This window comes from Dromiciops gliroides, chromosome 4 (assembly GCF_019393635.1).
Source record: "Dromiciops gliroides isolate mDroGli1 chromosome 4, mDroGli1.pri, whole genome shotgun sequence".
Taxonomy (NCBI): domain Eukaryota; kingdom Metazoa; phylum Chordata; class Mammalia; order Microbiotheria; family Microbiotheriidae; genus Dromiciops; species Dromiciops gliroides.
This window is the reverse complement of record NC_057864.1, coordinates 168,318,987-168,346,946: the sequence shown is the minus strand read 5'-3', so window position 1 is coordinate 168,346,946 and position 27,960 is coordinate 168,318,987. Positions and strand designations below refer to the sequence as shown.

The window sequence follows — 27,960 nt, the reverse complement described above, 5'->3', positions numbered from 1 at the left end:
CCCGGGGCTTCGCCTCGCCCTCCCCCTTCCTGCTCCCCCGCTCCCCGCCCCGGCCCCCCGGAGACCGTTGGTGCACGAGGCCCCGCCGCTCCTTCAAACCCGACCAATGGGGCCTCGTGTTCCCGCCGCGTGCTCGCATGCTCACTCGGGCGAACGCTCTTCGCGCAATCCCCTCCCCCAGCGGGCCTCCCCCTCCCCCAAACGTGCTCGGCCCAGGCCGAGCGAGCCTGGGGGCAGGGGACGCCCAGCAGAACCGGTGGCCACCCGCCGCCAGGCTGGCCGCGTGCCTCTCGGCCTCAGCCGCTGCAAGAAACAAACCCCGTTCCGTTAAGGAACCCAGCGTGACCCCCCCACCCCCACCTCCACCCCCAGCGAACAGACAGACGAGTGGCGGGAAGGAGGGGGCAGGGGGAGAGCAGGGAACGGAGTGCATGGGAACCTAGCAAGCAAAGCCCACCAAGCTGTGGACACCTTGTGGTGTGGGGGTGGGACAGAGAGCGCCAGGACCTAAGTCCCAGGCCCTGGGTCCAAATACCCTATCCTGCTCGGAGACTGCCAAGGTGAACTGGGGCAGGTCACTTAACCTAAACTGTTTAAAACCCTGTAAAAATAAGGAAAGCACTGTGTGACCCTGGGCAAGTCACTTAACCCTCAGTGCCCTGCAAAAAAAAAAAAGGAAAAGAGGAAGTAGGGGCAAATGTTTAATCAGTAAGAGAAGCATGGATACCCTGTGCTCCCAAGTCCCAAGAGGACGTTGTCCTCATCCTCTTGGTCAACAGCTCTCAACAGAAAACAGCCTCTTAAGTGAGATTGTGCCTTTGCTCAGCCCAATTTATTAACTCTGGTGCAGCAAAAGGCAAAATGTGGGAGGGAGAGTCAGAAGCCAAAGGGTGGAGGGAGACAGGGAGGATTAGAGGCACTCAAAAAAAGTCCCAAATCTATTCACAAAGGTTTAGTTTAAAGTAACTAGAAAAGGAAAACTCAGAACTGATGGGAAATAGCTTCTGGTCTTGGATTCTGTATCTCCCTCCACCCCCACCCCCCCACCCTAGCCACCCCAGCCAAAAGGAGTTAAGAGACTTTGTGTCTTATCAACAGAGATAGGGATGTTGAAAAAAGGGGAGGTTGTCAATGAATGGTATGTTGCCTGAATATTGCTCAAAATAACAAAACTTAAGTATTGGGGCTCTTGGACTTAAAACCTACAACCAAATTTGTTTTTTGTTTTTTATTTTTTTTAGTAAAAAGACCCAACAAAGCAGCACTAATATAGAGATTTTATTTAAACTGTATTGAGTTTTTACAGCACATTTCATGTTTGTCACAATGCGACTAAACAGTTTGGATTTTTGGCCACATCATATTACTTTACACCCACAAGAGCTCTGAAAGGAGTCTTTGATGAACATAGCTGAGCTGGAGGCCCCTAAGTGTCTCTCTTTAATACCATACAGTTTAACTCACTGTATGGTAAGTCCCTCAAAACAGCCACAGAGTGGACAGATACAGTATCCTCTTCTCATATTGCCACAGTCTTACTTTTTTGCTGTCTGAGTTTACAAACCACCATAAAAAGTACAGAACTGTGCATGGGCAAAGTAAAATGTAAATGAAAAAAAAAACAAGTCAAACAATTTTAAAAGCCACTCAACTTTCAATTTAGAGGATCAGAAAGTACTTCACAGAATTTTATGTATCAGACTACATAGTAGATAAAGAGTGAACAGTTTGTTACTTTTCAGTGGCCTTGGTTGTTTCCTACATTGGAGTCTCCATTATTCAACTCCTTCATGTAAAATGTTAAAAAAAAAAACCACCAACAACCCAAAATCCTCTGCTACTTTGACCTAAATATACCATTGTGTTTTCCTTATACCCATGGCATTAGCACATGGTCAGAATAAAAACAGCATTGATACTTCTCTGTAGGAATCAAGAATAGGTCAGGACTTCTAATTACTTTCTTCCTAAATGCAGATCCTAGTTAGTTCTCTCAAAAATGATAAAGTAAAAGGTCTTGGGGATAAAATTCTAGGAAGCAACATAGAAACAGTCAAAAACTGTTATCCCAGTCTTTCAAACAGGATCAGCTTAGATATAATGCTTTGTGGTACACCCACTAGGTAAAAAAGGAAGTCCAAGAGGATCTCCAGGAAGTGGTTTCATTATGGACCAAGGAGACTGTATCTGTCCCATCAACACAGATACTACAGGACATGGCTATATCACTGTATCTTTTGGTTAAGTGCCACTGGTACATGTTACGATGAAAAGAACAGAATGTATAGTCCAAATGGACCTGCATTTCTCTCTCCAAGTTTTGGTATCAATGCTATATCCTCCTCTGTTTGGGTTCCATTGTTAAGTGCACAGAAATAGACAGCAGCATTTGTTCTGAAACCCTCACATACCAAACAGTATATTCCAGGAGGTAAAAACCAAACACTAAATTCTACCCTCAAGGTGTCAAGTGTTCAGGATAAAGAGCAGTGTGACCCAGAGGAGGCAGTAGCCAAGGGAAGGGCAACATTGGAAATTTTTTTTTACGTTCATGCCAGGAGAGGATCAGGGTGTAGTTCCTGTGTTAGCACCAGGATGACTGGGAGAAGTCAGGCAAAAAGGGCACTGAACAAACCAGCATAGACACCTCCACAAATGGATTTTTACTTTTCCCCATCTCCTCATTTTTTACAGCTCATACCTTCAGAGCTGACCATTGGGTGAATGAGTTTACTGCTTTCACAGCTCAAACAACTCATCTGTAAAGGGACTGGATATGAAGAGAGATTGGCTCTGCTCCAAAATGAAGTTTTGCTCCTTCTAATTTCTTCTACACTTAGTATCCACCATACTGCCAGCTCATGAGCCAAGAGACAAAAACATCCAACTTCACCATTTGCCAAAGCTTTCTTCAAACCAAACTCCACAGAAAAGACAGAACTAATGCAGCTACACTGGAGTGCCTCTAAAGACTGAGCCTTCATGCACAGACACAGAGCACAGAGGTATGCTGTAGAGATCATCTCAGATAAGATAGGAACTCCCAGCTTGTACATTATTATCTGCTTTTTCAGGGTGGAGAAATGGGAGTTGAGTTGCCACTTGGAGTTTGGTTATAAACATGTCTTTCTATTGCTGTTTGGGGCACTTTGCACCAGGCAGTACCTTTGACATCTTCATCTTATGACCCACCCCCCCAAGGTGAAAAAAGTTGGTGTCACCTACATAACCTTAAGTCTCCAGACCTTAAGGTCTGGAGCCAGACCTTTTACACCAAGGTGAGCTTCTCACCATTAGAGGACACTGCCAAATTGGAATTTCTCTGCTCCAGTCTGATGGTACCAAGGAGGACTTCTCAAGATGGTGTCTTCGAACTTTGTGTTCATGAGCCACACCAAGGAACCTTCAAAACTATACCTGAAGCAGATCCTCCCTTCAAACCTGTTGAAACTTGGACAGGTGGTCTCCATTGGCATTCAGCTAGAAGCTGTAGCAATGGGTTTCTTCAGATGTTGGCTCATGAGTTCCCTGGCACGTGACACTTGGATGTGTTCGTAACATGAGTTACAGACAAGAACTGGGTCATAGAGCTGTTGGTCAGGAATGGGCAACTTCAGGTGGCAACATCCAGCACAGAACACATTCCCACAATTTCTGACAAAAGATAAAAGAAGGATTTTTAAATGAATATGTAATGAAAATAAGCGATAGAGAGGAAAAGGTTTCAGAGATCATCAACGTGAAAAAGACAAACCTAAAAAATAATAATAATAATACATAGGAATCATTTCTGATTAAGGTCAAAAGATCTCACCTGCAGTGGTGTCTCCGTTTGGCCAACCAGAATTCACAGTCACAGTTATAGCAATGGGATGCCATATGGTCAGGAACCCAACGAGTCACCTGACAGAAGTAAAGGGAGAAAAATTCAGGTTCCTTTCCAACAGATTGCATCAACAAAATAAATTTCCTATTTTACAGGTGGCTATCGTTTGCCTTACAAAATTTATAAATGATAATAGCATTTACATAGTGCAAAGAGCCTTACACATTATCTCATTTGCATATCACTCATCTCACTGAAAGATAGCAGTCTATGGTGATGGCAAATGCGCCTCAATAATATAGCAATCATACCTCAGTTTCTTTCTTATCAACAGGTTCCCAACTTGCTTCTGAAAGGCAGTCCTCACTGTGATCAGAGCCAAAATCTTCTGTATCACTGCCATCTGACTCTTTCAAACATGTCTAAAGAAAACAGAAAGGCACAGAAAAATAGATGCTCCTTAAAATCCCAAGTTATTACCTAAAACACTAAGATTTTTCACCCTCAGATTATCTCACTAGCAAATGGTGACAAATGATACATGAGAGCCATTTCCTTAATATCCTAACCACAAAAAGAGAAAAAGTCATTACATTATGTTGTTGTATTGTGTTATTGTTCTTATATTCCCATGAGGAAATAGGTTGGTCCTTAGAACACAAAACATGATGAAATCATGCTAGGAAACTGATCAGTGGAACAAATTCACTACTTACAAAGTCATCCTCATAGTCCATGGGTGGCTCTGCTGGAGGAGCACAGCAGTGACGAATATCCAGCCTCATCTGGAGTTCACGCACCTGCCTCCGTAGCAGCTCTACCTCTTGTTTGTACCCTGCTTCAATTTGCCGCAATCTATGCTGGATCACATCCGTGGGAAAGGGGAGGCCATCATCATCCAAGTACAGAGGAGGCACCGGAGAAGGGCAACTCAGTGGAATAGGCTTTGTACTAGACACCGACTTGGGGTGACCAGACAGCCATGTCCGGTTGTTTTTTCCTGCTGAGCCAGTACAGTGTCCACTGGAATGCTTAGAACAAACAGGTGACTTCACACCTTCTCTCTGAGCCCATTGGCCACCAACATAGGTCCCTGAACCCCTTATCTGCTTATTGTTTGACCTCTTACTGCAACAGCCATAAGAAAGCAGACGTCTAGGGGTCTCCCCATTTGGGAGTGAAGTCACCATTCCCTGGAAACTATCCCAGTTGGATCCCAGAAATGAAAATTCACTTGTCTGGCTCTGGGAAATTGGCTTTCGGACCAATTCCAATGTCCCTTTGCCAAATCGAGGATTCTCCCATAATGGCCCATTTCTAACATTCCCTCTTTGACTAATATCTTCCTCCCAGTGGGCAGGATCCAGCTGAGTATTCAGCTGCTGCTCCTGGGTGATATTTGACACAGAGTCTGAAAGGTCTTGGCAAGGGGGACCCAGGAGTGGGTCTGGAAGAGTTTGGCAGGCAATACTTGGTGGGTTATGAAAGACACCTAAACTGTGATCTGGAGCATCTCTGCAGGGCACGCCTGGCATGGGGTCTAGGGGAGCTTGTTCAAGAATGCCTTGATCAGGAGGGGAATCCTGAGAGAAGGACTCCGGAAGTTTAAAGATTCCATTACATTCAGAGGAAACAACCTGGGATAGCATGTTGGCAGCATTTTTCTTGGGATTTTGTCTAGATGAATGTTCTTCAACATCATTATAAGTCCTACATGGCTTGTCCAGAACAGGAGGGCTTGCAACTGGTTCAGAGTCCTTGGTTTCTTCCAGGTCTTTGATTTCAGGGTCACAGGGGTGGCTCTTCACTTGCTGTAGTACCATGCTATTTAATAATTTGTAACTGGGGGGACAGTTTTTGTGATTCTTCAAAGTATTATTGCTCAAACAGTCTTTATGGTTGCTGGGCTGGGGATGAAGATGGCCCAGTTCCTCCACTGGCTGTTGAAGGCCACCTGGCCCATGTTCTACTAAAGGTATATCTGTTCCTTCAGAATTACTGTGCCAGGGTTCCAAGCCTGCCCTGGCCTCCTGACAGTGGTTATTTAGGTTGGGATCACTAGATGTTCGAGTCAGTGCACTGCTGGTGTCACAGGCAGAAAACAAATCATCCATGGACCTTGTTTTAGGTAACCTGTGAGAACAAGGAATAAAAGCCTCTATGTCAAAAAAGAAATTCAGAACCAAAACTGAGACTTACAAATGATCCTATATCCAAGTCAATCTGAACAAATATTTATTGAGTACCTATTAAGATGGTAACTACAGGGGCAGCTAGGTGGCACAGTGGATAAAGCACCGGCCCTGGATGCAGGAGGACCTGAGTTCAAATCCAGCCTCAAACACTTGACACTTACTAGCTGAGTAATGCTGGGCAAGTCACTTAACCCTCACTGCCCCGCAAAAAAAAAAAAAAAAGATGGTAACTACATGCTAAGGAGATAGACATAGTCCCACTGGATTGGATTGATAATTTCACAACTGTAGAGACATTCCTATGCTAATGCATATCTAGACCTTTGTCTGCATCCAGTCTTGAGAGTATAACCCAAGGCATTAGGAGATGAAGTGACTTGCCCCAACTCACAAAGCAAGCATACAGAAATAGAACTTGAACCCAGGTCATCCTAATGCTTAGGCCAAGCAAATTATCACCTTTATATAGATGATTCCCAAGTCTGTATTTTCAGTCTCAAACTTTTTTCCCCATGTTGCAGTCTCACATGTCCACTAGCTTGCTGGACAAACAACACATTCCAAAGCATGTCTTTAACACTGCCAACAAAAAACAGTTCTTTCCTGACTTCCCTATTTCTGTCAAGATCATCACCATTCTTAACCTGTTTGTCTCACTTTCCTCCACTATAAATTGGGAAGCACCTACCTCATAGGGTAGTTGTGAGAATCAAATGAGCTTATACTTGTAAAATGCTTAGCACAATGCCTGGCACAAAGTAGATGCTAGATAAATGCTTATTCCTTTTTTTCCCCTTTCAAGTCATCTAGGCTAAAAATCTTGAAGTCATATTTGAATGTGAGAGAATAGGAGTCAAATCAGTTGCAAAGATCCCTTAAGTATTTCCAAACTGTTTCTCACATATATTCCCTCCTACTCATTCCCACTGTTATCCACCTTGTCTAAGATCCTATTCTCACCTAGCCTACTATAATTACTTTCTAACTGGTCTTCTGGTTTGACACATCTTTAGGTGAAATGCTTAAAAAGTTCTTTCAACTAGTACAATGACACTTAACAGCATAGTAAGAAGGTTTTTCCCTTTGACTCTCTCACAGATTCAGCTCTAAGGTTGTTTGTCACTTCCAGACTGATGATAGGAGCTTATCTATCCTTTCAACAAATTCTTCCTCTTTCAAGTGGCCCAAAGTGGTTGTGATATATACAGACAAGCAGGGACTTGAGGCCAAGCCATAAAAAGTTAAATTGAAAGGATTAGAAATGTTCAGGTTATGAAAAGAAAAATTAGGTTGGTATGATGCTAATTTCAAGTATCTGAAGAGGGATTAAACTTGTCCTGCTTAGTCCTAAGTGGCAAAACTTGGAGAATTAGGTAGCCTTAACAAAGAGATAAATTCAAGATTTGATGTTAGAGAAAAATAAATAAAACAAAAATAAATAAAGCAAAATATCTCCAACTTTTAGAGCTATCTACATTTGGAATGCCTTGTTAGGCAGTGGGTCTTTCCCTCACTTGAGGGTCGGTCTTTAATGGAAAACCTAGATGAGCACTTCTCATGCATGTGGTAGATGTGGATGCTTTTCTTTGGATCAGTCATACTGATCATATTGAACAGTCATAATTGCCCTCTGTGGACCCTTATAACTCTGTGAGTCCAAAGGTCCAATAATATTTCCAATAAATTATTTATACACATAAAAAAAATAAGATACTTGACATGGTGCCTCCACATAGTAGGCATTTAATAAAACGCTTGTTTCCTTCCCTCCTTCTACCCTGCAGTCTTTCTCCCCTCCAATTAAATCTATACATTACTGCCAGCTTAATCTTCCCCAAGCACAGCTTTTCAATTGCTTTACTTTTTTGATCAAAATCTTCAATGGTTCTTCACTGCCTAAGCTTCTATAATCTTCAATCTAATATTGTTTTGTTGGGGTTTTTTTGTTTTTGCAGGGCAATGGGGTTTAAGTGACTTGCCCAGGGTCACACAGCTAGTGTTTGAGGCTGAGTTTGAATTCAGGTCCTCCTGAATCCAAGGCTAGTGCCTTATCCACTGTGCCACCTAGCTGCCCCTCTTCAATCTAATATTGAACAGCATTCAAGACCTTTCATAATATGACCTCACCCTATCCTTCCAGCTATGCTGGCCACTGTTCCCTAAATGTATCCCATGCTTTCTTGCCTTTATTCATGTTATGCCTGTGCTGAAGATGAGCATATCCAGTTTAATTCAGTTAAACACCTATTTAGCACCTCCTAGGTGCAAGAGACTGTGCTAAATGTATTTTCCACCACAAAAATGAAAAGCAACAGCCCCTACCTTCATGAAGCTAATATTCTAAAGGGAGTATAAAAGAGATATTGTTTGTACATAATTAAATGTGATACAAAGTAGGTTATGATAGAGATAATAGGAAAACCAAGTAAAGGAGAGTCAAAGTACCATTCTAAATTTGAAGAAAAAGAGCAATTTCATCTGAGAGAGTCAAAAATAAAGAGGTATTTGGGTTTGGTCTGGAAGGAAGGCATTTCAGATAGATATAGAGAAGAGGGAATTCTAAATGACACATGAAAAGCAGCATGAGGAAAAACTTTAAGGCAGAAGAGGGTAAAATGAGAGTAATCCAGTTTAAGAGAATATAGAATACATGAAGAAAAGTATGAAATGAGGCTAGAAAGGTGGGCTGGAGCCTGATGATAGAAAGCTTTGAAGACCAGAATCACGAGTTTATATTTTATAATGTAAGAATAAAACTTATCAATGAAACTTTAAAAACAAAGAGAAAAAAGAGTTTATATCTTATACCAGGACTTCTTAAACTTTTTCCACTTGTAACCCCTTTTTGCCCAATAATTTTTTATGCGACCCCCAGGTATATAGGTACATAAAATAAGTATACATAAACTTTTATTGTTGCCAAATTTTTCGTGATCCCCACATTCAGTTGCATGACCCCATATGGGGTCACAACACATGGTTTAAGAAGCTAGGTTTTATGAATAACACGGAAATATGTTTAATGTGATTATACATATATAACCCATATCAGATTGCTTTCTGTCTTGGGGGGGGAGGAAAGGAGAAAAATTTGGAACTAAAAATCCTATGAAAACAAATGTTGAAAACTATTTTTACCTGTAACTGGGAAATAATAAAATACTTTTTATGGGGGAAAAAAAAGCAGCTAGGTTTTATACCATAAGCAATGGGGAGCCACTGAAGATTTCTGAGAGGGTAGAATGAAATTACCATAGTTATGCATTATGAAAATGCCAGCAGTGCTGTGGGGTTGAACTAGAGACAGGGTTAGACTGAGGGTATAAACCCAAGTTCACAAGTTATTACAATAATCTAGGTGAAAAAGAAAGTTAGGACCCACAATAGGGTGGATATAGTGAGAAGGGAGAGATGGGAATGAATTCCAGAAGTGGAATAGTAACCATTGGAAGTATGGTATCAAAAATGGAAAAAAGTCAAAGATGACTCCTTCAAGTCCTATCTTAGGAGCCACCTTCATAAAGCTATTCCTGATTCTGCTGAATTAAATGGGATATCTTCCTCTTCTAAACTCCAAAAGCCCTTTGTAATTCTCTTATCATATTTATCATATTCTTTCTTAGACTGTAGTAAGTTATAGTCTGTTCCCCCATTAACAGGACAGTAAGCTCCTTGAGAATTGTTACTGTCTTACCTTTTTTATTATCCACAATACCTAGTCTAATGCCTTATACATAATAGGTGATTAATAACTATCTATTGACCACAGTATCTAGTTCAGAAGAACTAGATTCAAGCTTTTGGAGTAAGAACTCACCATTTGACAAAAATTGCTGGGAAAACTGGAAAGAAGTTTGGAGGAATCTAGGGCACAGACCAACATCTGACCAAGATAAAGTCAAAATGGATACATGAAATAGACATAAAGAGTGATGCCATAAGTAAATTAGAGGAGCATGGAAAAATGTACCTGTCAGATCTATGGATAAGAAGAGTTTATGACCAAACAAGAGACAGAGAGGATCACAGAAAGCAAAATGGATAATTCTGATTACATAAAATTAAAAAGCTTTTGCACAAACTAATGCTGCCAAAATTAGAAGGAAAGTAGGAAACCAGAGAAAAAAAATTTTACAGCAAGTATCTGATAAAGGCTTCATTTCTCAAATATGCAGAGAACTGGGACAAATTTGTGAAAATAAGAGCCATTCCCCAATTGATAAATGGTCAAAAAATATGAACAGTTTAAAGGAGAAATCAAAGCTATCAATAGTCACATGAAAAAATACTCTAAATCACAACTGATCAGAGAAATTAAAATTAAAACAACTCTGACTTACCACCTCTCACTTATCACATAGACTAACATGACAGAAAAGGAAAATGATAAGTGCTGGAAGAAATATAGAAAAATTGGGATATTAATTCACTGTTGGCAGAATCGTAAACTAGTCTGGAAAACTATTCATTCTGGAGAACAATTTGGAACTATGCCCAAACGGCTATAAAACTGCACATACCCTTTTCCACTGCAATACCATACTACTACATCTAACTCCAAAAGAGATAAAAGAAAAGGGGAAAGGACCAAAAGGTACAAAACTATTTGTAGAAGCAATTTTTGTGGTGACAGAGAATTGGAAATCGAAATAATACCATATGATTATGATGGAATACTACTGTGCTATAAGAAATTACAAACAGCTCAGAAAAACCTGGAAAGCCTTACATGAACTGATGCAAAGTAGAATGAGCAGAACCGGAAGAATATTGTATACAGTAACAGGAAGCCTCTATGAAGATCGACTGTGAATGACTGAGCTGTTCTCAGCAATACAATGATCCAAGACAATCTTGAAGAACTTATGATGAAAAATGCTATCCATCTCCAGAGAAAGAACTGATGGAGCCTGAACGTAGTTAGAAGCATACTTTTTCTTTACTTTATCTTTCTTAGGGGTTTTTCTGTTGTGTTTTCTTTCACATCATGACTAACATGAAAATGTGTTTTGCATGACTACACATGCATAACCTATATCAAATTGCTTGCTTTCTCAATGAGTGGGGGAGGGAGTGAGAGAAAATATTTGGAACTCAAAATTTTTTTAAATGAATGTTAAAATATTTTACATGTATTTGAGAAATATTTAATGAAATAAAAACATTAAAAATAATAATGATCTGTTGAATTGAATAGTACAGACTAAATAATAAGTGTTATATGAGTTAAGAGGACAGGGAAAGACTACCCAGCTGGGTTAGTTGGAAAAGGCTTAATAGAGGAAGTGAAATCTGAGCTGGGCTTTAAAAGGCTTAATAGGATTTAAAGAGAAAGAAAAGAGAGAACATTTCAAGTAAGGGAAAAAAATGGCATGAAAAAAGACCCACATTTGATTTTTATAGAACTGTTGTCAACCTTCATTCAGTGATTCCCCATCATCATCTCATCTCAAACATGTTTTCTTCCTTCAAAAGTTAACTTTTCTACATGATTTCAATGGATGTCCTGCTACTTTTTGGAGGCCTGGGTTTCAAATTTATAAGTCATGGCTAGTTCTTCTCCTCACCCCCCATTCCTGTTCCCAAATCCCACTAATAACTCCTTCAATGTCTCAAATCTGATCTTTCTTTTCCACAAGCAGTAATCTAAATACAGGATTCACATGTGCATTTCTAAAATGACCTTCTAACTGGTGGTCTTCTTAACTTTGATCAACTTACAACATTGTCAGATTAGTCTTCCTAAAACATCATGTTCATCATATTAATCCCCTACTTGAGAATCTACAATGGCTTCCTCTTTATCACTAAATCAAATCCGCAATAATCAGACTGGTACTCAAGATGTTCCATCCATTGTTTGAATCTTCTCACTCCTTCCCATCATAGTCCCTCTGCTCTGGTCAACCCCCCTTCCCCTTATTTTGACTAGGTTATGACTAACGTTCATGACACGTTCCCTGACTAATCACCTCCCACAGTGCTCTTTTCTTGCTTTTAATTTCCATAAGTATTCTTTATGTATGTAGTCTATAACATTCCACCACTCTTATGAGCTTATCTTTAGAATCTCCATACCTAGAAGATCTGAGAAGAACCACATTGGTTACTTCAGAATCACAGAATGTCAGGGTTGGAAGAGACCATAGTGGCTATCTAATCCAACACAAAGATAGATCTGACAGGTACATTTTTCCATGCTCTACAGATTTTGAATTGGAAAAGATCTTAGAAGCCATTGAGGCAGCAAGATGGCACAATGCATAAAGCACTGGCCCTGGAGTCAGGAAGACCTGAGTTCAAATTTGGCCCCAGACACTTACTAGTTGTGTGACCTTGGGCAAGTCACTTAACCTCTCTTTGCCTCAGTTTCCTCATCTATAAAATGAGGATAATAACAGTACCTACCTCACACAAGGCTGTTATGAGGATCAAATGAGATAATAATTATAAAGCACTTGGCATAGTATCTGGCATATAGTAAGTACTATATAGATGTTAGCTATTATTTTTACCTAGTTCAACTTCTCCCTGTACAACAATCTCAGCTATAGAATATGTGATATCCGGTTATCTCGCTTTTGCCTGCAGGCTTCCAATGAAGGGGAATCAGCTCTCTCCTCCATACCATGATAGCTCTCCTTGTTTCGCCATTTTTCCTGATATCAAGCCTAAGTTTGCCCCTTTGTTCTTGGTTCTACCTTCAGCGACCACACAAAAGGAATCTTTTCCACTTCAGGGTCCCTCAGATACCCAAGTCCTTTCCCCAACCTATCCATCCCCAGTTCCTTCAACCAATCTTCATGTGACAGGAACTCACATACCCCTTTCCTCTTCCCCACTCTTTTAGCAGAGCATAATATTGAGGACAAAGTAAATAGCCCAAAAAAACCACAATAAGCACTTACTGAATTAAAATGAAAAATCGGGGAGGTTTTTGGTTTGTTTTTTAGGCTTAAAGACCTAAAAGCTCCTTAGCACAAGGAGAACATTCTAACTTCTATTTACATCAAAACTTCAAAAATCAATGACTTCATCAGTCTGTGAACTCCTTCCGCCAACTAATGCAGAGAGATAGTGCCCCTACCCTCTCCTCTAGTGAGGTCATGAGTTGGTAGGGCCAACCATCTGGTAATGAGCTTCTTAAAGACTTCACTAGGCTAATCCTCAGACAAAAGAATAGTTTGTCACCTAGTACACATTTGAAGCTTGCAAGGCCAACCAAATATGGTGCTCTGCTAGTATAGCCCTCAAGGAAGCAGGATCTCCACCACATCACAGTAAAATATTTGAACAGGATTTTAGGGAACCAGATGAAAAGAAATTTATCAATTTAAATGTCTGTTTCTTTCTGAAAGATAAATCAAGAATACCCCCATATGGGGGATTCAGTTCCCACAGACAATCATGTCCTTCTGACAGCTAATGCAGGAGGACATGACAAAAATTCTCACAAAGACTCCCTACATCTGACTACAGAAAAGCTATTAATGCCATGCCATCATATCACTCTTCTGTTTAGGGCTCCTCCCCCTCCTTGATGTGTCACAGAATTAGGGCAGCTCCAGGAAATATTGTACATTGAGAGAAGACCTGAAGAAAGCACAAAATGCACCTTGAACTAGCTATGTACCAAGGCAGTCTTTCACCCAATTTCAAAGACTTGTTCTAAATATATCAAGAAAGACCTACATTTAGCCAAGGAAGGGAAAGGTGGGAAAGGTTTCTCTTACCTGTCCAGAGATCGGCCAGTGAACTCCTGACTCTGAGGTACCGGAGGAAGGTAAAGGTCCATGCTATCTTCCCCAAGTGTGCATGGAGATGATGCTGGAAGGTACACAGCTGTCCAGAGGTGCAGGGCCCGCACATGACACACAGGATGGAGGACCTGGAGAGGCAGCACAATATATTACTCATTCATTTATAATTATGCTTCAGGGGCAGCTAGGTGGCACCGGCCCTGGAGTCAGGAAGACCTGAGTTCAAATCTGGCCTCAGACACTTGACACTTACTAGCTGTGTGACCCTGGGCAAGTCACTTAACCCCAACTGCCTCACAAAAAAACAAACAAAATACATCATTTATAATGATGCTTCAATCTGCCAGCCCTTCCTTACCAAACACCCAGTACTGCTTCTACCACCACCAAACCCTGCCAGTTCCTGCTGTAACCACCAAAGGAGTGTCCAAGCTCACCAGCTCTGAACCCGGAACATAAAGAAAGTTGTGGAAATTCTTGTTGCCCGCTCTGAGGAGAGACCACACTGAACAGGTCCGCTTATAAATGTTACGCATCTCTCGCTCCCATGGGTTGTTGGCCAGGAAGGTGCCATACAGACAAGAGTATGTATGCTGTACCAGTTTTACCTGGAGAAGCAAAACAACTCATCATATCTTGGAAACCTGACTCTGTATCATCCCTTTCTTAGGCCACAAGCTCTCAGAGATGAGGGAGATCCTCCAACTTACCAAGAAGGCTTCGTTAAATTCAAACAGACAAGGAAACTGCTTAAGCAGCTGATGAACTGAATCAAGCCACTGGAGAAACACTGGGCACTGTTCATTCTGATCCTCTGCATTCTCTTGGTGACCACATCGGTCACCAAACTTGTGACCGAAGTCCAGCCAATCTGACTCTACCAACACTTGGAAACCCTGTGAAGAAAACAAACACCCTAAGCCTTGGGACCCCTCAAAGAAGGTCAGAGAGAGCCCTTGGGGTATTCTGTGGAAAAGGTCCTGAAGCAAAACTCATTTTCCATCAATCAATAAGCATTTACAGTAAGGTGAGAGGTCTTATCTCACAAGAGGTTTTAAAGGACTCTGTCTAGCCTGTGCATTGGCCCTAGGTTTTCTACCTGAGAATTTCACATTCAGACCCTTAGTTCCCACAGTCGTCACCCCAAGACATTCCTTCTTCCTTCTCCTCTTCCCCAGCCACCATCTGTACCTCCAAAGTCCGATAGTAGGGATCCAAGAGAATCTTTGCCAGGGCTACAATTTGGGGAGTACGGTCCCAGCCATCTGAACAATGAACCAGAACTGGTCGGCCCTCCCGGTCCACCGTGTTTGACACCAGCACTGCTGCCTTTAACATCACTGATAAGTGTTGCAGCCATTTGGTGCTTTCCAATGCTGACAGCCAGCTATTTAGATGAAGAGAGAAAAACATGTTACTGAGGACCCTAAGTCCCTGGAAGACTCCCAATCAGTACACAACGCCACGCCCAACAACTCCCCAGGGAGTGCAGAAACCAAAAGACACACTGTTGGAGGGAAACAAGTTGTAAGACATCTCTATGAGGAGTACACACTTTAACCACTCCCTCTTGCCAAGTTTTCTGTTACTCAGAGAACTACTAAATCTAAGAAGTTCTCTCTCATACCCTTCACATCTCATAACAAAATAATTGGCTAAGAAATAGAACTGGGGTGGCCAGGATTGGTTCATAGTGAATAGAAGTTACAGAGATGCCCAGGACAAAGAATCAGGAACCAATCTAAACTTAAATTTTTAGGTCACTTCTTCCCCAGGAAAAGGATACAAGTTAGGATGAGATATGGTCTAGGACAGGATCAGAACAGCAAGGAGTACCTACTTGCTAGGGTCTGGCATCTGACTGCAGACAGCTCGAAGGTACTGGAAGCTGTTCCGAATGGAATGGATATTGGCCATTCCCATGAACACCACTTCACAGTTGGGATAGTACTCTGCAAAAGAGAGAAGAGGAAATAAGAGCTAGTTCAGAGTAAGGTACCCGGTGTAATGAATAGAGTGCAAACTATGCTATACAAGAATCAGCAGAAGGACATGTCCAGGTTTAGCCTAAAGAAAAAAAGACTTAGGAAGGAGATATGATGGGTCTCTTTATATATTTAAAAGGCTGCCAAGGGATGGAAATTGACAAGAGACAGATTTCAGGTCACTAAAATCAAAAAATACAGAACAAATAGAACTTTCCAGAAGTAGAATGGGCTGCTGGAGTGGGGTGAGGGAGGGAGTCAGTTGCCCATCAAAGGAGGTCTCCAAGCAGAGTTTGGATGAGGATGTGGTGGCTCTAAGTCCTGTTCAAATAGACATTGCATTAGATAGCCTCTAGGGTCCCTTTCAACCCTTGAGATTTTGTGATTCTAAACAGGAACACAGGAATGAGGGTGGCCTCTTGCCCCCACTTCTGCACCTGGCATGTAAAAGTGGGGCCCCAGAGGGATCTTCTTATAAACTGAACTACCTTTACCTCTTGGGACACCACACAGAGCCAAAGTAGGGAAAGAAAAGTGAGCTGTCTGCAAGTATAAGGGAAAAGGTGGTTGGCACCTTCACATTCACAGCCTCCGCCCTTGGCCCGGTTGGCCACTGCTGCTGTATAGGACCGAGCATCTAAGATGAGCAGCTTCTGGGGTGCTCCAGTGCTCTCCACTCCAGAGCATGCTGTCAGAGAGGAATCTAAAACACATGGGGAAAGGACACCCAAGGGATAAAGGTCAGAAACAACTGTCCCAGTTTTCTCTTGCTCCTCTGGCACTCTCCCTCTCACTCAGCTCAAGGAGAAAGAGCCACATAAATATTGAGTCATAACTCCCTCCCCCAACTCCCACACCTCAGTTTAACTCCCTGGGAATTAGGTTTAAGGTAAAGCGTGCCCCTCAGTACTGAGTGCCACATCTTACCGAAGTCAGCATCACATGTTTCACTTCCCTCACTGTTCCCATTGAAGGGGACACCCCCAGCTGCCCTCACCCCAGGATCCAGGGCACAGGCTTTGGCAATAGATGTAACCAGGTACTCATCATCAGCATTGCGCCAACCCCACCAGCTGATCTCTGGCTGGCTGCAGCGGGCAATTGCAGCCCCATTGCGCAAGTGTCTAGAAAGAAGAACATGGTCAAGCTGCTTTCAAACATAGCAAAGACAGGGACCTGTCCCAGAGTGCTCAAGGGTACTAGAGAAGCCAACCCAGAGGCAGAAAGGGACAAAAGTAAAAAGGTTCTATATTTAAAAGATAGCCCTAATTCCATAAGATTTATACAGTATGTAACCTGCTAGACACACACAAGAGGGAAGAGAGTCATACCAAGGACTCCAAACCTAGCAGTTATTAGCTATCTGGCTATCAGTATGCCATGTAGAGCAAATGTTTAAATTTTTTTAAAAAGTTGATTGAATGGAGCAGTTAGATGGCGCAGTGGATAGAGCACTGGCCCTGGAGTCAGGAGTACCTGAGTTCAAATCCGGCCTCAGACACTTAACACTTACTAGCTGTGTGACCCTGGGCAAGTCGATTAACCCCAATTGCCTCACTAAAAAAAAAAAAAGTTGATTGAATTCTCCATAAAGATCATCTCCTCCTAAAAGATAGGGTAAAAACAGAGCAGAGTCCAGGGATCTTGACTCCTCATCCATCAAGCAAACCCCCCCCACCCAAAGATGGCTAGTTCCTGAGCTGTCCCCATACAAATGTGGAGACTCTTTCTCCTCCTGAATAAGAAATGACCTCCTCTGACATCAATCCTTCCTACCACACACAAGTCCCATTTCCTTACCTATACACCACAACAGGGATCCGCTTCCACGAACGGAAAGAAGCCACATTCTCTAGCTCCTTATCTGTGATCCACACAGGAACCAACAACTTCTGGGGATAACTGGGACACAACCTGAAGAGAAGCCAAAGAGTACACTTGAGTTGTGGTTAAGAAATATGGAACATCAGATCGCAGTTCTAAAGCAAAAGGGACAGAGGACAGTGTATAGGGAACTGGAGGGGGAGTCAGGAAGACCTAGGTTCAATATCCCACCTCAGACACTTACTTACTAGCCACGTGGCCCCATGTGAAGACTCAATAGCCTCTGAGGCCCCTTCCTGTTCTAAACCTGTGATCCTAGGACCAGAGAGGTCATTGAGTCTTATCTCTTTATTTTTACATATGAGAAAACTTATTAAGTGACTTGTCCAAGGCCACACAGGTAGTAGCAAAGCAGGAATTCAAACTCAGACTCTATGATTGCCAAGTTGAGTGTTCTGTCCCCTTTGCCACACTGTTCTCCTCTGGGAGCAAGACCCCATTAAGTGATTACAGACTTTTCCCTTCCTCTACCACCAAATTTTTCCCATCATCACACCATCTACAATGTTTAAAGAGAGTTCCCAACAGGGTGCAGTCCTAGGTGGGGTCAGAACCTCTCCTGCTCCTTCTCCTACAATGCTTTCCTTTCCTCTTGCCCTCACTTGTTTTTTTTTTGGTTTTGGTTTTTTTAGTGAGGCAATTGGGGTTAAGTGACTTGCCCAGGGTCACACAGCTAGTAAGTGTTAAGTGTCTGAGGCCAGATTTGAACTCAGGTCCTCCTGACTCCAGGGCCGGTAATCTATCCACTGCGCCACCTAGCTGCCCCTTGCCCTCACTTGTAATTGCTGTTGATGTGTGAGACTCTCCAGACGTTGTGCAGGTCAAATCCCATCCTCACCAGCTCTGCCTCCTGCCGGCATCGTACGTGTTCTCCTACAAATACACACACCAACTGTCAGTATGCACAAGGAATTGTGATCTTTAAGGAAGATAGAGGGAGGGAAAGAGAAGTCAGACCAGCACCTAGGAGCCTGGCTAGCGGAAAGGGGACTGCAAGAGGCAAATGCCAACTCACCCGGCTGGCAAAGATGGGTGTGCTGCTCCTCCTCAGTCAAGCCCAGGCACCAGGCATGGTAGGCAAAGGCAAAAAGGTCCTCGGGTTTGGCAGGTCTGGCTGTGGCTCGGCTCAGCCTTGACAACCACTCTTGGCACTGCTTGAAAGTAGAAAAGTGGCACCTGCCGTACAAAAAGCCACAGGTCTGGATAAGGCAGGGGGTAGGAATGCACAGGGGAGGAGGTGGTTTGGGGGCCAGAAAAGCAACAAGGAATGGCAGACTGGAATACTGTGGGATATCCTAGAGGCAGGAATCTGGCCATTAGTCCTGGACAACTCCAAGACCTGCTTCTAGGGCCACTTTTTCCCTTACCCTCTCCCTCTACTCCTAGAGAACATCCTCATCCTCTTTCAGAGGTCCTTTTTCCATACGATAGCTCCTGGTTGGTTGTCTCATGAAATCTAAACTCCTCTGATTGTCTTTCTTCTTCCCCCATCCCTTTGCTATTTTTTCTCTTCTGAATTTAACTACTCCAATTATCTTTCAAAACCCTCTGAAATCAGGTCCCAATTTCATCCGATCTTATTTCCTATAATTTCTAAATTTTTTTTTTTTTGCAGGGCAATGAGGGTTAAGTGACTTGCCTAGGGTCACACGGCTAGTAAGTATCAAGTGTCTGAGGCCAGATTTGAACTCAGGTCCTCCTGAATCCAGGGCCAGTGCTTTATCCACTACACCACCTAGCTGCCCCCGCCCTACTCTTTCTAATGTAAATCTTCTCAAACAAATCTCACCATCCTCCCAAACATGCTATGGTCATTCTTGCTCCTATATCTTTGCTCATTATCACTTTCTTCTCTATCAGAAAGCAACCCATCCCTCCTTTCAAGGCTCAATTCAGTGATGACCTCCTCCATGAAACCTTCGATTACTTCACCCATTATCATCAAGAGAGACACTCCAGTGAGGTCCTCCTTTTCTGAATCCCTCAAGCACCAGTCAACACCACATAGTTTAACACAGGCAATAAGAAAATGGATAAATGGTAGTTCTGTATCCCCAGTTAAAATATTAATTCCTCAAAAGCAGGAACCATATCTTTATTCTTCATTTCTATTCTCCCTGGCATCTAGCAAGTACTCAACAAATGCCCATTGGTTGATTAATGGAGATATCAAGCTGGGTGTCTAAGGAAAAGAAGACACATAACAATTCACAGTTTATTACTGAAAAGTCCCAAACAAATAAGGAAAGTAAAATAGTTCCTTGAAAAGGGGTACTGCTTTATTTTTGTCCTTGAAAACCTAGCATTTGTAGATAACTAATAGATGTTTGATGAATTAGGCTCTGATTCGGTGAGAGACCTCTTAGCAGTAGAGAAGTCTGGCAAAGATGAGGACAGGAGGGACAGAGCAGGGACACCCAATGGCTACGCTACCCTCACCTCACCACCTTGGAATCCTTGCAGGCAATATGCAGCTGAAACATATCCCGGCTCTCCACGCTGTCAATCATCCGCAAGGGCACCTAGTAGGGAAGATAAGTAGGAAGTCCCTCAAAACTTAGTCCTCATCTCTCTCAATACTAAGTACACAATGCCCAGATACAGGCTAAGAAAAAGAGGGTAGTGGGGCATGTAATTGAGGGAATGAAACGGGAGCCCAAAGAGAAATGGACAAGAACCTCTTCTACATTTTCTTGTTGAAAGTAGAAAAGTAGCACCTGCCACAAAGAGGAGCCACAGGTCTAGAGAAAGCAAGGAATAATCCATAAGAGTTTGGAGTCAGGGAAGGACCCTCCATCCCCACCCCATACATACAAATCCACCCTGTTCTTGTTACCTGGAGGCGAGGAACTAGAATAGGAACTCACGTTAATGACCGAGTCTTTGAACTTGATGTGTAACCGGTAGTTGGAGATGGCAATAAGGGCATCAGCTGCCCGGCCTAGGAACTCTACCCCCTCCCCCTGCAGCACTGTGAAGGGTACCTGCCAAAAGATAGGCCCAGGAGTTAAGAGCTAAGCCTGTCCCTATTTACTGTCCCCACCCCCACAAACACACCTCTGCTCTCTAGGACTCCCCGTGGAGGAGTTGGGCCAACACAAGGGAAGTAAGTCCTCTCCATGGTAACTTATACCAGGCAACTGCTGCCCTGCAGAGAGTTGCCCCTCCCGTCCCTGGGGCCAAAAGTTCCACAATAAGGTAAAAGACTCCCCTCCCTGCTGGCCTGGGTTGGGAGGCAGATGACAATGAACAGTATCAAACAAACCTCCTCTCTGGCTCAGACTGAGTCCAAAGAGACCTCAGAGACCATCTAGATCAACTCTTTCAACTCATCATTCTAGGGATGAAGAGCCTGAGGTCCAGAGAGGGGAAGTGATTGCCCCAAGGTCACACAGTAGGAAGTGGCAGATCGAGGCCTGGAAGCCAGATCCTGACTTCAAACCCAGGCTCTTTCCACTATACTCTGCCATACTGCCAAGTAGGTCATAAATCAAAGGCCACAGGATCTCTGCACTGGATATAAAGTTTTAGAAAACATCTGGTCTCAACCCCTTACTCTACAGATGAAAACAGAGACCCCTTAATAGCACGGCCAGCCCATGGTCCCAGACCTGGTACAAGAACCAAGTTCTCCTGACTCTTGATCCAAGGTCCTTTTCCAAACTCTCACCTGCAGATCCTCTTCTTCCTTCACTAGTTCCTTGGGGGGAAACAGATCCTTGGCTTGGATATACTCCAGGCTGGGGGGCCCCTCCTCACCCTGTGAAGGAAGCCACCACCCTGAGTTACCAGGTTCCTATCCTCTGGGGTCCTTCTAGTCCTTAAGGTCACCCCACAAACAAAACCATTCAGGTGAGAAACGTCGTACAGGAAACCAAGACTTGGCTGACAAAAGAGACCATAACAGCTCAAGGTTAATGAGCACGTCTAGGGGAAGAGTTAGAATGAAAGGTTGATGAGGAACTGAGAGTCTAGACTCCTAAGCAAGGGGCTCTCAAATAGAACAGAAACTTCCAAACAGTGGGGAGGGAAGGCTATCATGAGATAGAATAAGAGAATAAGAAACAAGGATGAGGGGATATTCCAAAGAAGACAACTCAAAGTTGACAACTGATTATGAGGAAAGAAATGTCAAGAACAAGAGCCTGGAGCTAGAGAGAGAATGATAAATGAAGGAAACAAAGAGGGAGGAGGGCAGGAAATCTAGTCCCATGCTTCCAGAGGGCCTTGGTAGATGCTTTCTAATTATATTGCATCAAAGGTATGTTTGGAGAGATGGGGGGAAGGGGGGTGGCAGGGAAGGCAGTAAGCTGGATGGCCTGTTTTCTTTGTTGGGGCTCAGACTACTGACAGATCTACAGATCTCCATCCCCTGACAAGCAACCTGCCCTAAATCCTGTTCTGAAGGGGAATTCTTGGGGAATATTCCACTACAAGCAGATGTTCTCCCCCAACTGCCCAACAGGATAAGAGAAGAGGATATCTCTAATTAGGAGAGGCTAGAAGACCCAAGGACAGCAAGGGGAAGAAGATCTTAGAAATATTTATTAGGGTATGGAGTATTTTGGAAGAAGATTGGGGAAGTGAGGAAGTAGAATAATCAGGAGAGGGGAAGGAAACTATTGAATGATACAGAGGCAGAAGGAAAGAGATAGAAGCCTTGGGCAAAAAGAGAGAAGGAAAGGAGTAAGGCAGCCAGCTGTCTGGGGGACAATCAAGGAGAAGAGACTGCCACGTCAGGAGAGATGAAGGGGAAGAGGCTGGAAAGTGGGAGACGATTCACCCTAGTCATGGGTACTAGGATATACAAAATAAGCAGGTGGTCAAACAGCACCCAACAAACAAGGAAATATTGCCTAGAACTAGGGAAAAGTAGGAGATGAGAAGGATAAGAAATGGTACCCCCTGCAGGGCGGGGCCTAGAGCTCTGCAGTCAAGGGCAGTGGCTGCAAGAAGAGCCAATAAATCTCCATGCTTAGCCTGCAGCAGTCTCTGACACTAATAGATTAAGGTGGGCTCTAGGAAAGAAAGAGTTAATCCTAGCCTAACACTACCTCCCCCCCAAAGGTCATTAGGTTAGGCCAAGGGGCTTGAGAAGGGTATTCTTGGGAATCAGCATGCTATATAGTCTCTGTAACTGACAACTGAGATAGGAAGGGGATCCAGCAAAGAAGAGAAACCCCAGGTACCCCAGGCCTAGCCAGCACTTACAAAGCAGCTGAGCATTGAGCAGGAGACTCGGGCAGTCAGGCTCATGGTCGCAGGCAGCTGGGGCCAGTGTGCATCTCCCCGAAGCCTTAGCCGCTGCCCTTCCACCAGCCTGGGGCACCCACAGCATCCCGGCTAGAAGGCCCGCCAGATACAACAACCGCAGCAACAACAGCAGCAAGGGCAGCAGCAGCAACAGCAGCGCAGCAAGGGAGCGCCAAGCTAGGGGCCTCCTCTTCCTTCCCTCCCCTCCCTCCCCTCCTCTCCACAATGGAGTGGGCCCCAGCTCCGCCCTCCAAGCTAAGTAAGGAAGGGAGGAAGGAAAAAGGCGGAGCCACTATGCCGCTCTGCAGCGGCCACACAAGGCTGCCTACTGCCTCCCCCTCCCCCAAAGCAGGCTCAGGCTCCACAGCTCCACCCCTCCACCCCACAGGGTCCCCGACCAATGCAGTCTTTCACTAGGCACATCTCCTAGGCTGATGATGGAGACCTGGGGTAAGAAGGCACCATTGCAAATGCCAAGGGAAAGGGAAAAAGCCAACAACCCCTTCAGTTCAGAGAAATCCCACTCTCCTCTCTGCCAAATCATGCCATCCCAAGCTCCATTCTTCCCTCCTTAAGAATTACATCCAGCCCCTTCCCCCAAGATCCCCATCTGCCCATCTCCTCCATTTCTTTCCCCAAAATGTTCTCTCTGCCCAGAGAGGCCCTTCCTCAGTTTATTCCTAACCCCCCTAGCCTTTACTCCTTTTCCTTCAAGATCTCCCCATCCCCCATCAGCCCGTTTCCTTGCCCTCTAATCCCTGCCTTTCTCTTCTCTCGACTCACCTACACACTCTCCCCCAGAACAAAAGAAATGCCAGTCATTCCCACCCCCACAAGCCCTTTGGAAAGGTAGACCAGTTTGGTTTAAGGCAGTCATCCCAAACCTCTGAAAATTTGGTCCCTGTGGATTTTTGATGCCAAGACCTCTACCCTGGTGCTAACTTCATTTCACCTCATATTTGTTCTCTGTCCTTTGATTTCCGAGGGAAAGTTATTCTTGGGGTGAAGGATAATCCCCAAAAGGAGAAGAAAAAGAAAAAAAGGAACTTCCCATCGATAACAAAGAATAATAATTTAAAGGTTTTCAAAGTGATGTATATACATTCCTTCACTTGATCCCTCTCTTCAACCCTGTAATGAAGGTGTTACCTTTAACTTGCAAAAGAGAAAACAGGCTCAGAGAGGTCATGTCTTGCTCAGAGGCATATAGCTAGTAAGTGTCAGAAGCAGAATTCAAGACCAGCTCTCTCCTGAATCCAAATCTAGCTCTTTCTACCATAAGGGGTTACCTCCATAATAAATTAATTGAATCTTCAGATATAACAAGGGGGGTTCATGGGAAAGAGGGGAGTGGCCAGAGGTAGGGAGTAATAATGAGAAGGTTTACCAAATAGTTCTGAGTGAATGACAACTGTAGCCTCAAATTCTTCTCTAATCTCAGCCTTTAAGGCTGGCAGATTCTGAGAAGAAATACAAGAAGTAGTCAACTGATACGCACCCTATGGCTCAAAGTCTCTCCATGGAAAGAGGCCTTAGTCATTTCTCTCAAAGACTCCAAAGCAACACCTGAGCAGCTGACGCTAAGGGAAGAACTGAAAGTATTCTCACCATCTCTATTCCCCAATCCAAGGGAAATCTTACTCCAAAAAGGGAAGAGACAACCAGAAGTAAAGGAACAGTTTGGTCTAAAAAGTACCTAAATCCCCTACTTGCCCCTCCTCCACCCCTTCCATTCTGCTATCTCACCTCTCAGGGACCAGGTATCCATGTGAAACTACCAGCTAAAGGCTTGGGAAAACAGAGCCACTAATAAAGAGAGGAAAAAAAGGAAACAAGGAATGGAAAACATGTAAGACTATCAAGGGAAAATGAGGACTGAGACAAACCATTCCAAGAGGATTCCAGGAGAGCCCTGAATTCAGAATTATCGGATACCCCATCTATTCCACCCTGGTTGGCAACTGAAGCACAAATGTTTTGAAGTTAAATCATCATCACGATGAATTGGTGGAACCTCTCCCAAATAGCATCAGATGCTACCAACAGCTCACAAAATAAGAGTCACAAAGAGCACCAAACTAATGACAAAGATGCACCCAGACTAAATGGAGTAGGGAGGGGCCCAGCCTCAGGAAATTCCACCAGGGATCCAAGACAAATTAAAGGAAATTGGGCAGTCAAGAGAAAAGCTGGTGGTTATCAAGCAGTGTTTGGTGGGCTAAGTAAAATGAGGGTTTCTGGAAATAATCTACCCAATCACAGTATGACTGGCGTTTCTAGGGATGGAGTCCCAGGTTCATCTCTGAGGCTAAAGGTCAGGCAAAGAACTGAAGGGAAACTATTAGAAAGAAGTTGGGGGAAGGGGGAGGCAGGAATATAGAAAGTAGCCTGGAGTTGGAGTGACAGGGGAGAAACAGGGAGGCTTATATGGAGCTCAGATCCCAGGCTCTCTTTGGGTCCTAGATAGAGAAAGAAGGGGCAGTGAACACAAACCTGGCCAGGAAAATGACCTGTCATAAAGGAAAGGGACTTGAGGGAGCCAGAATAGAAAGAACCATGCTGCTATGAATACTCACCATCCTACCGTGGTGAGAGTCCTGGCTGCCTGCTTCTCACTGTGAGGAGAGTAAAGGGGGGGAAAGGTAAGGAACAGTGAACAGAGCTACTTTTCTCCTCATCATTCAGTCAATGGATCACATGGCCCAGCCCTTCCCCAAAACCATCTCCCCCACCCTGGAATCCAGCTTCCCCATGAGTCATTAAAACACTGACTAAGGTAATGGAACTCTAGAAGATAAAAGCTGAAAGGTCAGGTTCCTCTATCTTTTAGTGCCTATTCTGCAGAGCATGAAACAGATTTACAAGCCTAGAGTAGAGATGCATCTGTGGTTACCCAACAAATCAGTGATTCACAGCCCAGGGGTCCTACCTCTCAGTCTGCAGAGGACTGCAACCCCTATTCCTTGATAAAGGCAGCCATCTCAGGACCTAGGGGACTGACAGCCCCAAGGGAAGGGAGAATTCCCAACCCTGACTCACTCCTGAAATGCCTTGCTCCAACCTTTCTCTTCTATTTCCAGTGAAGTATAAAACCAAAAGGACTGGTGGCCTGGAGTCTGTGGGGCTGGGAGCAGCACACACCTGACCTGTTTACTGTGATCAAAGTCCAAGACGGAGGACATGAGGGAGCTCAGAGCCTGGGACCAGAGGGCAGCCAGACTGGGAAGGGGCTGAGCAGGAATAAATGGTCTGGGTCAGAAATAGAAGGTACTGGGAGGAGGTCACCCACTCAATCTCGGGGGCGTGTGGGACCAGCCATGGGAGAAAATGAAGCCCCCAGAGCAGACAAACCACCTCCAGCAGGTTTTGGCCGGCAGTTTTCAGAATGAAGGCTCCCTTCCCAACCCCACTCTGAGGTACCAGCAGGGCAGAAGGCAGCATTCGTCTCCCACCTGCCACCCAAACTCAGAGGCCCCTGCTGCAGGAAGCCCTCCCCCCACCCCCCGGGAAGGCTTCTGGGAGAAGAGCCTCGAAGGAGGCGCTCCCATCTCCCAGTGCCTGATTCCTCTCACCCACCCCGACCCTCCCTGGCCGCCCAGGGCCTCCCAAGGACCCAAAGCCGCCTCTGGGGAGGGGCAGGGCTGCGGACCCTGAGGAAGAGAGGGAGCGCGGGCAGCCCGGCGGGCGAGGGGCCGGGGCCAGGCCATGCAGCCGGGGACTCCCCCGCCCTCCTCGCCCTGGGAACCCGGCCAGTTCAAGGATTCCCCAGCGGGACGAGCACCGGGTGGGACGGAAGCCTGGGCGCCCAGGTGCCCAGGTCCGGGGGCGGGGCCTGAAGCCTCAGGGGGCGGGGTCTAGAGTGACAGGGGGCGGGGCCCTAAGGCAGACAGTGGGGGCGGGGCGGGACGTAGCGGTTCCCGGGCCGAACAGGCTATGCGCGGGACGCGGTGACTCACCGGGGCCGGGGCCGCGTCTGCCCGACCCTCCGAGGCCGCGTTCCCACCACTTCCGTCTCCCGCAGCTGCTGAGGCCGCGCAAACGAGACCCTGCCACGGGGCCCCTACTCTCCAGCCAATCATATCCCCGCCTGTGCCCGCCCTGGCCAATAGCCACGCTAAGTCCCTCCCCGCCCACACCGCGCAGCCGTCGCCCTCGCTCTGGACACTGCTCATTGGCTCTGATGGGCAGACGCCTTCCAGGCCTTCAGCCTATCTGGTGCTGACAGAAAAGAAGGTATCCAGAGAGAGGAGGCGCGGTGCCCAAGAAAGAGAAAGAGCCAATGGGAAATCACAGCGCGTCCCTGCGGCAGCCAATGAGAAGGCAGCAATGGAAGGTCTGTCGTTCTGGGAACCGGAAATGAGGTTGGTCCGTCGCCTACCGGCTGCGCCATAAGAGGCGGGGTTTTAAGAGCCAGCTCCAGAAGCTCCTTGGCCTGCCTGGTAGTTCTTCGCGCTCATTTTTACGCTTTTGTGTCTCACCTTTTCCATCCCCGGCTCCTCCCGTCGCCGTGGCGACTGAGATTAGTGGAGTGTGGCACGGAAGAGAAGGAGCTCAGGAGTTTAATCTGGAGACGGAGGCCTCAGTCCCAGAGAGGAGCGTGGCCCATTGCCCTCCCTGGGGACTGAAGGCTTCACCCCTACTCTGCTTTTGTGTGTTCATCCTCTTGGGAGTCCTACCGCCTCTGGCGTCTGTCCCAGCCCTCCTCCCCACCCGGGCCTCTCCTGACACCCCCTCCCGCCTCCGATCTTCGCTCCTCTTCCCCCCTAAACCTCCGTATCTCTCTAGTGCCTTTCCTCCTCCGCCGTCCTTCCCCTTCTCTGCCCGCTTTTCTCTCCTTTTTCTTCTCCTTCCCCCCTCTTCCGTTTTCTCTTTCTCGCCTCCTTCCCCATCGAGCGCCTTCAAGACCAGCCTTTTCCCCCTCCCCGTCTCACTTTCTCAAGGTCCTCTCCTCCGTCCGATTCCCCCAGCTAGGTGGCGCCGTGCCCAGAGCATTGAGCCTCGGCGTCAGGAAGACCCGAGTTCAAATTTAGCTTCATGTTTACTAGCTGTGTGAGCCT

General features: G+C 45.1%; 1 protein-coding gene across 9 annotated transcripts; it reads right to left on the bottom strand.

Moving 5' to 3' along the window:
* Nucleotides 1–1,262: 1,262 nt before the first annotated feature.
* On the bottom strand, nt 1,263–26,974 carry MTMR4 (myotubularin related protein 4). Of its 9 annotated transcripts, none has more exons than XM_044001805.1 (19): nt 26,860–26,974; nt 25,480–25,518; nt 21,321–21,410; nt 20,518–20,634; nt 20,090–20,172; nt 18,666–18,826; nt 18,427–18,523; nt 17,567–17,680; nt 16,694–16,890; nt 16,341–16,469; nt 15,622–15,733; nt 14,973–15,168; nt 14,492–14,677; nt 14,219–14,389; nt 13,755–13,909; nt 4,543–5,959; nt 4,138–4,248; nt 3,815–3,903; nt 1,263–3,654 (listed from the first exon to the last, which is right to left on the bottom strand). In XM_044001805.1, exons 2-19 carry the CDS (start codon nt 25,480–25,482, stop codon nt 3,477–3,479), a joined length of 3,606 nt encoding a protein of 1,201 aa, XP_043857740.1. In that variant the 5' UTR covers nt 25,483–25,518; nt 26,860–26,974; the 3' UTR covers nt 1,263–3,476. The 9 variants fall into 9 exon arrangements, with proteins under 9 accessions (XP_043857740.1, XP_043857742.1, XP_043857741.1 ...); XM_044001807.1 differs by lacking the exon at nt 26,860–26,974 and adding an exon at nt 26,045–26,407; XM_044001806.1 differs by lacking the exon at nt 26,860–26,974 and adding an exon at nt 25,833–25,973.
* Between the last annotated feature and the right edge of the window lie 986 nt (nt 26,975–27,960).

Bases quoted from the DNA above. Each gene is read 5' to 3' on its own strand.
- MTMR4 (XM_044001804.1), bottom strand. From the start codon at position 22,906: ATGAGCCTGACTGCCCGAGTCTCCTGCTCAATGCTCAGCTGCTTT. The intron at 20,635-21,320 runs GTGAGAGTTTGG...ATCTTTTGGCAG, and splicing joins AGGAAGAAGAGGATCTGCAG to GTACCCTTCACAGTGCTGCA. The intron at 14,390-14,491 runs GTAAGTTGGAGG...TTGCTTCTCCAG, and splicing joins AATTTAACGAAGCCTTCTTG to GTAAAACTGGTACAGCATAC.